Genomic DNA, 14,991 nt, shown 5'->3' with positions numbered 1-14,991 from the left:
CATCTAGATTTTTTTTGTCCCCATACTACCCGCAGCCAGAAAGATTTCTGTTCAAATTTGGATCAATTTTGAGCTATCAATGCACATTTTCAGTGGTCCAAAACTTTAAGGAAAGATTAAGATGTTAACTAAAAGACGGGCAAGAAGGAAATGCATTAAGGACAAGAACAAGGTGTAGTTCTCCTCTCTCCCTGTCGCAAAAAGAGTCATATAAAGTTATTAACAGCCCTCCTTTATTCTACTTTTAGCACTGTTAATAGAGTATGCAGTGAAATCTTGCGGTAAATGAAACGACAGAGGGCTTTCTGAAACCCTAGGGCAGGTTTTAACAGATTCACAGACTAGTAATATCTAAATGGTGACAACTAGGAGTATAAGAAATCAATCCAGATTCACTTCTGCTACTCTGGGAGGCAATTCCTATTAAGATTTTTTTTTCTTATTAATTATTTGAAATGAAACTGTTGGAGATGGGCTGAAGGTTAGGAAAGGTGGATTTCTGAGTAGGTACCTGGAGAGAGAAATGCCAGAGAATGAACCATGAGAAGTCAGGGTTTGTTGCATGTACTGCATGTGTGTTGTTTTTCATTTATATAAATAGATGTGAATGCACACAGAAGAGACACATTTACACGTATTTACATACATGCACAAATGTTTACGTATTAAGAAGCACTAGATATAACATCAGCAAGCCTGGCTTGAAATAGCTTTCCAAATGTACAGCTCTGATTTATACAATAGATCATGTTAAAGATGCGATTTGTGAAGAGCAGTACTTTAAAGTGCCTGACACTGGAAAATTCAGTGCCTTGTAAGCTTCACCGTTCTCTACTTACACAAGGATCAATGAGCAACCATGCAGATTCCAGCATGAACATATGTCAAAAGATGCTTCAGAAATCCTATATATTAAGGACACCCCAGCTCAAAGCCTATAGACAAGAGCTGAACTAAGGCTGAACTCTAACTGGGCTCAGCAATTTCAGGTTTCCCTCTATGGCGAGTGAGTTTACATCAGTCTTGTGTGTCACAAAGTTTGTCAATGACTGAAGGATGTTGTAACTTGACCATTTTTTCGTAGTACATTTCTCATCCAGGAGGCTATAAACCAGCAATAGTTCTATTAAATGCACTCAAGAACTGGAGTTATTTGCAGTCCACCTGAATGTGTCACCCTGTGGGTATGAAATCAGTGGTGCTAATGCATACGAGATGGATAATTTCTCTCAAAAAACATTTGCCAATGCTACACAACTTTTTTTTTTTATAGGCAGATCAAATTTGAAACACAAATTATAATACAGTAGTAATCCTCCTCCTCGTGATCTCAATACAGTCACACACCAGCTACAAGCTTTCTTTACACAAAACCTGTAGTGGAGAGACATGAAGGACTGCTGTTCAAAAGATGTCTGAGAACCACAGACTGACATTAATTATGAAACAGCTGAAATCTACAGCAAGAGAGGAATTCTCTGTGGGCCTTTTGGCAATAGGCAGGTATCCCAGTCTACTCTGAAATTCAGAATTTGGGCACTGTTGCCCTTTATAAAGTTTTTTCTTTAAAAGTAAAGGCTATCAGTATTTCCACCTGAGCCCTTTTGCCATCTCCTTTTGGCAAGCTAAGGGACAAACTGCATTTACTTTCCAGCTGTCCACTCGTGCTTGATAAAAAACACCTCTCCGCTTTGTTTCCAAACTTTGCTGTTCAAAAAGTGTATTAAGAGTTTCAGATTTTGGTATAATAGAACAGAACGACAACTTACATAAAATTTTCCAGTGTCTCAATTGACATTGTTTCACGTGTGTTCAAAATGTGCACTTCTGGATCTATTACATAAAATGGAAACCGTTCAAAAAACATCTTTCCAAAGACAAAATTGGCATCACATAACTGAGCTCCAGTCCTAATTAATTCAGTTCTTTCTGCACAAACGAAGGAATTTGTTCTGCAGTCTACAAAACTAACAAACCACCATTTGTTATGGCTTCTGACCCTCGCTTCCTATTGCTTTTCCCCTCCTACGCCCTTTCACTCGCAGCTTCCACCAAGCCATCTCCTCTCTGAAAAGGCAGTCCCGGCCCCAACACCTCCAACTCCTGATTTCCATCCAACAGCACTCCCAGCTGCCCTACAAATGGTGCAGGAGGTCCCCAGTCGTGCCATGTTCCTTGGCAGTAAGGCAGGTGGTTGGTACAACAGGCTGATTTCGTCAGGGATAGGACAAACAGAGCAGCTAATTGGAGCCTTCAGCCTTGGAAAGAAAATGCTTCATCTCCCTAGCTGCTAATGACAAGGTTTCAACCCAGTGTTCTGGGCAATGAGTCCAGCATCAACAGGGATGTAAGCAGGAGAAAGAACAGGGAGTGACAGCTACGAATACTGCTGTGATTATTTCATTCCCTTAACAATAAATCTAAAAGAAGGTAGCTCTGAACGTTTTCATTAAGATAGGCTCTGATACACCATGCTGGCTTCTCATCCTCTATTTTATTCTCTTCGCTCAGTTCAGTGTTTTAACTAAGATGATGCAATGCCAGCCTTTAGCACGGCCGCCTGGGGATGTGCACACCATCAGAGGAGCCAGAGACACCTCTCAGACTGCACAGCTGATTGGAAACAGCCTCTCTTAACAGTTCATGTGCTGCATTTTAGCAAGTAAGTAATGACAACCCTATGCAGTTGAGAAACTGAGTCATAGCTTCACAGGGAAATGTTGTAGAAAGAAGAGTGGCTAAACATCAAATGCTTAACAAAAAATGAATGGGAATGGGGAAAAGTCTTTTATTTCAATATAAATACCAGGAGACCACATACATATGAGATGTAAGATTGTATTACACCTTGATAAGCTTATAACTCAATGAAAATCCAGTATTCCCTCTTTACAAAAAAAGCCACATTGCCTCTGTGAAGTCCATTTCTTTAGAAAACTACAGTTTTCTATCCCAAATCATTCTGAAGCTACATCTTACTGTCGAAATGTATGGGCTAAGAAATTAAAAGAGTTAATTTTACACTATAGGACAAGGTCTCAGATTAAAATACCTTACCTGTTACAAATATATTTAGTTATATTTAGAAGAATCGTTCTCTGGTATGGACACCAAGTTAAAAAACTTCCAAGTTTTAGTAAGTAAAAAATGGAATTCCTATTGTATGTTCATTGTCACTGCATTTAGATCTGTTTTTCATGTAATTGAAACCCAAGAACTAGAAGTTATAGCTAATGCTTATCTTAAAATATTTCCTGACTCCTTTTCCACTGCTAATTAACACAAACTTACTTCTGAGCACTTTTTTTGCTCCTTCCCTGTTATCAACCCTGCTATTTCTGTCTTTCCATCACCTTTGTGACCTGTATTTTCAGGCACTCTTTGTTTTGCCTACAAAGTTAAAGCATTTGCTCCTTCCTCTCACCTCTCCTTCCAGTGTCCTTATCAGTCCACCTGAGTTGCCCCTGTACACTTACTGGAAACATTCAGGAAAACAAACAGAATATAGAAGTTGAATGACCCAATACAAGCATTTTATTAGATATCCTGAACACCATGTCTAAAACACCAGTGCTCTTCCTCCTCTTTCCTTCAGTTTTTTTCATTCCAGAGTAGCCTGAAAGCCTAAAGGCACAGATCTGGAAGCTATGGATAACTAAGATGCTCCTCCTCACTAAATCTGCAAAGGTAATCTGCCAAATTCAGCTGCAAGGTTAGACATCTGTGCTCAAATTCGGAAACTCCTCAAGCCAAAAGTAAAGCCATGTGGAAATTATTTTATATATGTTTCTTTACACAGAATAAACCGAATCACTCAACTACTGATTGGAAGGGATTCCTGGAGATCACGCAGTTCAATCCACCATTCAAAGCTGAACTACCACCAACACCCTCGTCAGCCAGTGCTTTGTCTAGCTGTGTCTCAAACTTCCACAGATGGCGATGCCATCTGCACTGATTCCAGTGCTATACGACCCTCTCAGAAAAAAAAAAAAAAAAAAAAAAGGCAGCACGAAGTGCTACTATATCACACTTCCTGATGCTTAATTGGAACCTTCCAAGTGACTGCTTATGGCTGTCCTCTACTGTGAACAGTTTGTCTCCATCCTCTTGGTAGCTGCTATCTAATTGTGGACTGCTGTTACTTCACCCTTTAGCCACCCCTTTACCAGACTAAATCGGAGCTCCTGAACCTCTCCTCGTAAGGCTGCATGTTCCAGGAGCCTGACCATGTCTCTAGCTCTCTTCTGGACCTTTTCCAGTTTCTTCCCATCCTTCTTGAAGTACACAAAAAATTCCAGGTACACCCTCATCAGCGTGTGAGGTGGGGTGTACCAGCTTCCTCTGCCTGCTGGCTGAGCTGCACACGAGCACAGCGGGGACTCACAGACCCTGGTGCCCACTGCAACCCTTGCCTTGTTTTCAGCAGGACTCTTATTCAGCCGGTCGCCTCCACAATGATGCACGGTGCTTGTTATGCCTGACTTGCAGAGTTTTCATGTTCCTCGTTTCGTATCACGAGCTATCTGCTGGTCCAGTTGTCAGGAACACCAAAATCCATCCACACTGAGACTTCGCCGTTCATCCTGTCAGCTTCTCCCTTCTGCATCACCCACACAGCTACCTCTTTATATCAGCTACCTCTTACGCTAAGCACCCTTAGCTAAGCACTCTTCCAGCCCCTCCTGTCCAGTCACTGGACCTACATTTCCCCTGAGATTCCCACAACTAGAATATTTGCAAAACACTGTCTGGTTACCCTTTATATGCCCTGCTTCATTAAGCCCCAGCTAGTCTTTGTCCTCAGATATCTCCACAATGTTTTTACACTCCTCCTTTGTTCCTTCCTTCTTTTTCAGGTATGCTCCCTTTTCTCCCCTTTAGTTCATAAGGGGCAATTTGTTTAGATAAGCAGTCTTCTATTCAAATTCCTGAATTTCCAACACAAGATGGCTCTTTCCCTGGGATCTCAAGTCTTCTTTAGAAGTCCTTGAAACGCAAAAGAATTCCTCGGAAAATATGCATTTTAAATATATCACTGAATTTTAATTATTTTTTTTTTCCATGTGGCAAATAAACCTTTACCAATATTCTAAAGCAAGAAAAATCCAAATCAAGATATAAGTATTCCACTTCAGGTTACTTATTTTAAACTTATTCAAGGTTTACATAATCAAAATACAAAATTAAATGTTTCAAAGTTATCAAAAAAAAGATCATTTTAAGTAAAATTATCTCAAATTTGGGAAGGAGCATGAAAAAAAAAATTAGTTGTCAAGCCTAATTTTTTGCCATGGCCATATCCCTTCCACCAATCTCCAAAGTGACATTTCCAAGATCAGGTCAATGAATGAACGTGACTTTGACACTGACTTCACTGTTGACAGGATTTCACTTGCAACTCCCCTCCAAGTTACATGCCATGTGCCACAGAGGGCAGTGACACCTGGACTGGAGCACTTCACTGTTACTACTGATGAATGGATTTGAAGCCCCCTTTGCAGGAAATTCAATACCTCAACAGGTTCAGACACATACACATTTCTGAAGACTAAATTCAAGGTTTATAAATAGTGACCTAAAAGCAGGAACAAGCAACTGTGTTCTTTATGTAGCCAACCTAGCAGTAAGTCATTAAGACACCAAGCAGACTGCTGAGTACTACAAAACCTACCACACCCAGCATCATTCCTGAATATAATGAAACTATTTCATCCTCATTGTGCAGATAAATCTTTCTTTAGCCCCTACTACATTACCCATTAGTGCAGAGTTTTTCTATTTTTACCTAATACCTGTATTTGTTATCAAGTTTGCAGTTACAACATCTGAAGATATGCACTGCAAAATTTATGACACCTGTCAAAACCAAAATTAAATTCCTTAAAATACTGTAACAACTTTTAGAATGTACTTCAGTGATGAGTGCGTTTTGATTCCTGCATTAATAAGGGTATTGTACTTTGCCATTTATCATTCATTTTGAACTTACACTGACAGGACGTTACCGCTTATATAAGCTGTACTTCATTCAGGAATAAGAATTTGCTGAGTCAGTTTATATTTTGTTTAGACATATAATTCACAAAAAAGCTAACACAATGTTAAAAAAAAAAGATTAAAATAGAAAAAAAAAAAACAAAACACGTTTTCTCAGCTGAAAAGAAGAAATTACTTCGTCACAGACAGCGAAAGGATTAACGTTCCATGCTGTTACTCTGAAAATTCACTGCACTTTAAGTGTGAGCGTTCAGCTTTGAGCAAATTTCTTCACCAAGTCTTATCATTAGAACAGTAGATTTCAGCTTCCGAAGGCTGAAGATTAATTATCACATTCTGCAGAGGTATTACATGCATTTTTTATTTGACTGAAGTTCCAGTGGTGCACGTCTCAAAAGAGTCCTGACTTATTTTAGATGTGATTAAATTTCTCCCCCTCTGCGATGTTGTAAAAGGGAGAAAATCGTAGGATTCTCTTGTATGATGCCATTCATTTCTATCACCTGTATCTTCAGATGTTGCAGCTGTTAAAGACCGACACCTCAATAAAACATACACTTAAATAGAGATGATGACTTCTAGAAATACTTTGTCATCATACCTTCTGACTGCAGAGCAAACTGCAGCTATCAGAAGTCTTTTCCACTAGGCCTGAGCACGCTCAATGCTCAGTCTTGCAGAACACAGACAACATCTGTCTCTTCATGGCCTTCCTCTAGCAGATGCTCTGCAGAACTGACAGTCCTCAAGGCAGGCCCACTTTTATCCAGACAAATGTATCATAGCCAACAGGAGCTTAAATTCCTCTGTGTCATATTATAATCATGTATTGACGCAACATAAAAGCAGACCAACAGCAGTCAGAAGAAACTCAAACAAGTTACAGAGGCAACACAAAGCATCAGAACACTTTTGTAGAATGACAATTCCACCTCAAATTAATCCTCTTTTCACAGTCAGATAAGGACGCTAGAATAAAAAAATATAAATCACAACTCTTCATAAAAAAGCTTCATAAACATACCAACTGAAGGATGTCCTCGTCTTTTGGCATAACACTAAGTTCCAATACGCTGTCACTGAAACAGAAAAAAAACACATCACATATCAACTTTTGTAATGTGAAATGAATTTTTTTTTCCAATGATAGAATAATTTCCATCAGAGTCTTAGCAGAAAAAATGTTTTAATATACTAGCTTTATGGATAAGGCAATGTACTTTGTCAATTTTATTTCATTATTAAGAGTCCTAAGATACATTAGATGTTTGGAGCTTCTCTGACAGAACAAGGTAACAAATCTTTAAACACAAGTAAAACTTCCCTTTATCTTAAAATTAAAGTCCATCAGCACTCTTCAAAATTGCTGGGGATAGTCCAAAATACCCAAATAAAACAGTTATCAATTTTTCAGATCTAATCTGGCTGACTGAATTTGTCAGTCTGAATTGCTGAAACCAAAGGCAGCACGTTACTTGAAGCGATAAAGATCCTGCCATCTGTACAGGTCAACCAACATAACTCAAGTACATCCAAAATCAGGACATGGAATATAAGATTCACTGGTTATCCAAAAATCAAATACTGCAAAACAGAGAAATCCACAGCCACTGCGTATCAGAAAAAAACTATTTTCACAAGCAAATATATACTTGTAACAGTAATACAAAACAGCTGAATTCTTTTTCATTTCATCTGAGATAATTTAACACTGTTCACATTCATTACATGTGAACTGGACCAGGTACAGAGAAGGGCTATGAAAGATTGCTTGTACAGACTATTTTAACTAGACTTGCAAACCAGCAAATTGAGAGATTACACCTGATATTAAGGAATCTCACACTTCAAAATAACACAGGGAAGAATATTTAAAGAAACTGACCAACACAGTACCAAAGAACAAAACCTAACTGGACAGATCTAACTAGGACTGAGCTTATCTGTACCAGGCAGTACAATTCACTGCTGAGAAAACACAGAAGTAGCACAGAGACCGGCCACCAACTTCAGAGTACATAAAAAAAAAAAATCTATGAAAGGACCGAGAAAGATCTTAATTTCTTATTCCTGCAGAACGGAAAGTCTTGTCTCAAAAGATGTAACGTACAATTTATTCTGCTTTCAGATGTGAAAAATGTTTCTATTTTGTGGTTCCTTTTCCATTTGTTACTGGCCACAGACACAAGGCTGCATTCCAAAACTGCAGAGTAAGGGTGTTAGCTTTCACAATATTCCTAAACCATTATTAATCTTGGGAGAAAAAAAAGTGTTCTCCAAATAGCATAGATTAATTTAGCTTTAAATCCAAAAGTCGTTAGAAGCAGGTTTACGTTTTTCTTTTAAATCTATCCACAGCTAGGAAAAATGTCTTCAAAAATGCTTTTACAGTTTTTCAGAATAATGAATTTTAAGACATAAAAAAATGATGACTTATCTTTTGTGTATTTACAAAACCATATTCCATTTTGACTGAATGCATAAACAGCAAAACTACTGTCAAAGAATCATTTAAAGCATTGTCCATCAGGAGGGACTTCTGCCTAAATTCCTCAGTATGGGTATTAAACTACTCACCAGCCGTAAAAATATAAAAATATGAAAGAGATACCCTAGTTTTGGGCATTTCCAGTGAAGCATTCAAAGTTCTTTGCTACACATGGGTAGCACATGTGTTTTGTATAGTCATAATAATTCATATTAGGCAGCTTATGGTTTGATATAATCAATGCTTATTTGCAGGATAAACTTTGAAAATTAAAAACTTCTATAGCATTGCTCATCTTCTGATCCTTTATATATAAATGAAAGTTGCCCATGTATATTTCAACACAGAACACACTACTGTTTTACAGAAGTATAGTGTGCTTTTTAAATACACATTTCTCTCACTTTTTTTTTTTTTTTTTTTTTTTTAATTAAATCCATTTACACAATTTAACACCTTTCTTTAGTAGCCATCCAGAAGAGGAAAGTTGTTCAGGAGCAACACTTTGTACATCATTCAAACAGCTCCTCAATTACTCTACTCCTGTTTGCCTGCAGAACATTCTGGAGACAATTTGGATCTTCCTACTTAGTATTTTTCAGAGAGCTCTCAGAGTATTCTTCAATTCTAGTATCAAAGAAGGGGGTTAAGGAATACCTTTCAGGTATGGTGCTGTAACGTGCATGTGAATTAGGAAATAGAAAGCATTAATAAGAACCATGACACAGAGGAAGTGGCAGCTTACACTAAAATATTAGTTACAGTATTATGGATTCTCAGAGATATCTATCATGCAAATGACTTTTATTACACAGAGTAAAATTTAAACTTCACTCAGAGGCACCAAACTAAAGCACTACGATGGGCTGTCATCGTTAGAATTATTTTCATGCATTATTTCACATACATTTCTGAATAACCTCAGCACTTTCAAAAAGAGTTTGCAAAAAGAAGTTGAATAGACTTAATCATTCTAAATTCCTAAATTCCAAAATCAAAATAACAAAAAAAAAAGCAGTTGGGAATCAGATTTAAAAAAAAAAAAAACAAAAACACCAAAGAACAATAAATAATTTATGGAGTTTACATTAGTAATCAGCACATCTCCAAGCTGATTATGTAAACAGATGAGAATAAATTCTTAATGGACCAAACTAACAACCAAATGTAAAGAGTAGGAAATGTAGATTTAAAAATAATCTTAGAACTAATCTCGCAGGAAATGGTTATTTCTGGAAACTCTTTTGAGGTGTGCCATTCATTATCCAGAGGAAATAATCAGTGTAAGCTTAAATTTATTATCTCCAACCAGAGGAAAATAGATAATGTCCTACACAGCTTGAAAACAAAGCTTTTCCAAGAACAATACAAAACACGCTTGAATTACAGGCCATCAATTAATCCTACTGGAATTTATGGGAATCTTTCATCTAAACATCAAAAAGGATCTACTTGGATCTGGCATGAAGAAGGTGACCAAGTTCTGATGTCTGCAGCATTCTATGATGAGAACAAACCTCTACAATTGAGCTATTTTCCAGACATACCATGAGCTGCTGTGGGAATGAAGCTACAGAAGTAATCTAATTAAAATAAAATCACAAAGCACAAACAAGTTTCATTGCTCAGCAGCTGAACAGTGTGGGGGGAACTCTCTCCTTTGAGAGGCTGCAGAGGTTACACATGCCGTAACTTTACTTAAAACTGCTCTGAAGATGATCAGAAAAATTAGGAAAGAACAGCATTTACAGTTGACAAGATATTTGAAAGGGCAATTTAAAATAATGAAAAATACAGTGATTAATGTGTCTAAAAAATCATCACACATACAAACTGTAAATGAAACTGTCTCTAGTCATGAACAAGAGATTTCAACTGACAGCTTAGTCTTTCAAAAGGCTTTTCAGCAAGTCACTCGCACAAAGCCTGCTGAAGAAACTACAAAGTGATGGATGCAAAATGAGCTAAAACACTGAACAGAGCAAAACCTGCATAACTGGGTAATTTTAAAATTAAGAGTTTCAATACATTCAGAAGTGAACTTATCCAAGACCAATCTATCAAGAACTGTTAAAATCAAGTGATGCAGATAAAAGCTTTGGTTCAACAAGTTCCTAAACAAGGTAGGGTCACGAGTAAGCATACTACATACTTCCAGTGTTTTCATGCACTTCTCCCAGGAATCCATTTCTGGATACTGTCAGAGAGGATACTGACATAAAGAGACCATCAGTCTGGTCCAAGATGCTGACGCTGATACAGGAATGGCACGCTAAAGCAAGATACATTCAACAGAAAGCAATTTCTCTTGCCATGAAATGGTAGGAGCAGCAGATGAAATAAAATTCTTGATGTGTAGAACAAACTGCTGCGTTTAAGAACACTGTTTTCCAGCAAAGAATGAGAGCCCGTTCATTAGTCATATGAGAAACTGTCACATAACAGACATCACTGCCTGTAAGCTACAAGGAAAATGCACCTAATTCCTTAGTCTGAGCTATCTTTCAACATCAGAATTTGCATTTATCTCTTCATCTTAAGAGATTCAGATGAAGACATCCTGGTACTTACGTTTTCCATAAAACAAAACAAAAGCAAACCACCAACAAGAACAACAGAACACCACAACCCTCAGGGCTAGACATCATCTTTGGCTGTGATCTGCTGTGACAGTCACAGAATGGTTTGGGTTGGAGAAGAACGTTAAAGATCATCCAGCTCCAACCCCCCTGCCATGGGCAGGGACACCTCCCACCACACCAGGTTGCCCAAAGCCCCATCCAGCCTGGCCTTGAACACCTCCAGGGATGGGGCATCCACAGCTTCTCTGGGAAACCTGTGCCAATGCCTCATCACCCTCAAAGGAAGTAATTCATTCTTAATATCTAATCTACACTTACCCTCTTTTAGTTCAAAGACATTATTCCTTTCCCTATCACTACACCTCCTGACAAAGAGTCCCTCCCCAACTTTACTGTATGCCTCTTTGAGGTACTGGAAGGCCACTGTAAGGTCTCCGCAGAGACTTCTCCAGGATGAACAACCCCAGTCCTTATTTTTCCTCCTCCTAACTGTAAGAATAACTAAGTATTAACACATGAAGATTCGTTTAAATTAGAATGTGGTAAGCAATATTCATTTGGAAAACATTTTTCCATGCTGATCATAATACATCTCTTTTCCACAGAACATTCCCATACTGGAAGATTGTTCCTATAGAAAAAACAAACAAACAAAAAAAAAAACACACAGTAAAAGTAGAGAAGAAAACAAGAAAACAGTAAAAGTGGAGACTGACCTGAAACATGAAAATGAGTTTCTGGATTTATGTACAGACATGATTTAACAAGCCCCTGTGAGTTCAAAAGCAGTAAATATTGCTGTTTCTTCACTTTGTGCAAGGTTTGTAACTTGTTGCAATGTAATGGAAAGATGGAGATGCTGCAGCATAGATTTTTCTGAGTTTCATTTTAAGCAGAAAAATGTGTGTTTATGTGGCCCTTATCAGCCTATTTTAAGTTTATACAGCCTTACTCTGTAACACTCCGTGATTTGGTTACAGGGGCCAAGTACTGACATAAACAGACTCTGGCACAAAATAGCACAGCCAATTTTAAGCATTTTTCAGCATTCAGTAAACATACGAAAACAAATATATAAAACAGCCTGTACTAGGGAAAATTTAAAAATATGATTACTTTTTCAGAACCACCATAAGTAGGCATTTCCTGCTTAGTATAAAAAGTGTGACACACAATCGAGTATGAGAATCTTACCTGTTCTGTATCAAAGCAATGACTTGAGAATATGTCTTCCCAATAACACTTTCTCCATTGACTTTTATAATTCTGTCACCTGTAAAGGGAAAAATTACACCTTAAATCATTTTGTCTTGACTTTTTTTCCTTGTTTTCATTTTGCACTTCTGTATCTCTCAACAAGCAACATCAATACATTAAATTCAAGGCTAGTCTTCTTTAAAAATAAGAAAAGAAAACTGAAGATGTGCAATAAAATTTTATGTAAACATATACAGGATGTCAAATTCCTACACTTTTCACAGGACATCTTCAGATAAGGTATCTTATTTTAAACTTCCAAATAAATCACCTAGAAAATCACAGAAAGAAAACCACAAGCAGGCATAAGCTATATCAGAGGCTCACTTAGGCATCCCGTCTTCAAAGTAAAGTTTTCCATGGGTGATATCAAGTACTGCAAACTATGCTTAATTCTCAAGCAAATCCTAAGTAGATATTTCATTCCAAACAAAACCAGGTATTAGCTCAGAACACTGACAGTGATAGCTGTACAGTTTTCCTTTAATATCAGAAAGTTCCACCATCTCATACTCCTTTCCTCTGAGAAAAAATAAATAGTGTGCTCCAGGTTCTTCCTTCCTCAAAATAATATGGGTTGCTTCCAAGACATGGTTCTTTCTCTTTCTCTTTTCTCTTCCAAGACTGGTTCTTTAGTGCCTCTTGGACAGCGTATAGATCAATCTTTAGACCTAATATCACTTTTATCAGATTTCTCCTAATAGTCTGTTGTACCTTCTTCATTCAGAGTTTCATTCTCACCATAAATTAAAGTGGCACATATATCACTACAAAAACACGACAAGGATTTTCACCTTGTGAGCTACTTTCAACTTTTGATGAAGAACCCATCCCATTCCTTCAACGAAAACATGTCATATATTCATGTCATCTCCAATCAGAAGAACAGGAAAGTACATTGAGTTTACTAATGAGGAGAAAATAGTCTCTAAAAGGATTACAGATGGGGGGACTATAGAAAGCTGCTGGAAGAAGAATTAAAAAAAGGATACACGCAAAGAGAGCCAAAGGGAGTGGCTTCTTCCAGTGCTGCTTTAGAAATTGAAAGCTTTTTGTGTGCTTTTGGTGTGACTGAATCAAAGACAAGGAAAAAGCAGTTCACTCTGAAGACTCAGTGGCAATAATGTTCTAAACACGTTTCCTTTGTGAGATTCCTTATACAGACCCATGGACTTTCAGACTTACGAACCCACGTGGATCTGCTGACTGTTTTGGATTTGGTGATAACATACATGTAACCTAATGCAACTAAACTGGTGCAATATTTTCAACTTCATACAAGTTTGCTTTTTAAACTGGTTATCACCTTTTTCTTCATATGAAAGACCCCTCTCAGTTTTTTCTCTTCCTTCCTAAGCTATGAAAGGAACGCTGGTGGCAACATTTAATGATTATCGTCAGTCTTGTGGATTGCTAGGCATCTGAAACATATGGCAATCCCCATCCCTGTCCTGTATACATACAGACACCCTAAGTAATTAGGCTGTAAAGCTCAATTTTCATTAAAATCAAGTTAATTTTGAAGTACTTGAGATTACACCAAAATACATCCTTACAAAAAGCTGCAGGAGATAGAAATGTTATGGTCTGTACCAAAAAAAATGTTCTTTCTAACCCCAGTCCTATTAGGTCATATGGCAAGACTTCTTCAAAATGCATCAGATTCTTCCCTGGAACTTAAACTGGCTTTTTTTCCCAGGCTGTTTTGGAACTTGCCCACAGATGTAGATCTTCACTCTGTACTCCCATTGAAAAATATAATTAGGAATACCTTGCAAGTAGGTCATACTACCTTACCTACTTTTCTGCAGTGTTTATATTTCAAAGCAACTCAGCAGTGAAATAAGGCTACTTGAAGAACGCACCCAATGAACCAGAACAGGAACCTGGCAAAAAAAACTCAAGTGGGACATGCTGCAGAACTTGCTACTTTAAAGAAGTGGTGGCAGCCAACGCTGCAGAACATGATTTTGCTCCATTTCAGGGCAAAAAAGGCAAGGCTAGTGTCTGTAGGGCAAAACAGGGTATAGAAGCATGAAAGCTGTTTCTCGTATAATTTTTCTCATAGCAATCCAGCAGCCCCTTAAAAACCTCTGATCAAAAGTGTTTAAACACACTTAAAACAGCTTCCTTTCTGTACAGATTTTAGTCCTTCAAATTCTTGGTTATATACATGTATAAAATGCAGCATAAAGACCAAGATATGGGAAGCGTGTATCTGTTTTGGCTGTCTCTACTTCGATAAAAATAATTATCTAATACTTACACTTGGAACCCACAAATGTTCCTTTTAATGAAATATATCAGACATTAAATACGGGAAGTATGATCTTTCTAACTGCAGCCAAGATAAACTTAAAAGAGCATTCAAAAATACTCAAAATGAGTTGTCTTACATTTAAGATACTGTACCCTCCTCCCTCAAATTTACAAGAGTACACCATGCTTTCTGGTGAGTAGCAGGCAGGTAAGGTCCTGAAACACAGCTTACTGATTCTGGGTAGTCAAGCTTGGGTTAAGATTGCTAGTATTATGTAGTAAGGGACCCTTCAGCAATGAAGTAAGAGCTAAAAAGCAGAACTACCTAAACTAGTATTAGATTTTTCAAGCTTCTTCCTTCCATGATGTAACTGTAAAATAAAGCCAAGTTGGATAAAAAAATAA

At 37.6% G+C, this 14,991-nt stretch overlaps 1 protein-coding gene across 4 annotated transcripts in view; it reads right to left on the bottom strand.

The window, feature by feature from the left end:
- ARHGAP21 (Rho GTPase activating protein 21) overlaps positions 1 to 14,991 on the bottom strand; it is a 118,276-nt gene that overhangs the window by 35,756 nt on the left and 67,529 nt on the right. For all 4 annotated transcript variants that reach the window (XM_068673706.1, XM_068673708.1, XM_068673705.1 and 1 more), the window contains exons 5-6: positions 12,265 to 12,343; positions 7,025 to 7,079 (exon numbers count right to left, since the gene is read on the bottom strand). In XM_068673706.1, coding sequence (XP_068529807.1) covers positions 7,025 to 7,079; positions 12,265 to 12,343 — 134 coding nt within the window. The remainder of the gene's footprint in view (positions 1 to 7,024; positions 7,080 to 12,264; positions 12,344 to 14,991) is intronic.

Source organism: Anas acuta, chromosome 2, assembly GCF_963932015.1.
Source record: "Anas acuta chromosome 2, bAnaAcu1.1, whole genome shotgun sequence".
Lineage (NCBI taxonomy): Eukaryota > Metazoa > Chordata > Aves > Anseriformes > Anatidae > Anas > Anas acuta.
This window is presented reverse-complemented; position numbering and strand designations above follow the sequence as displayed.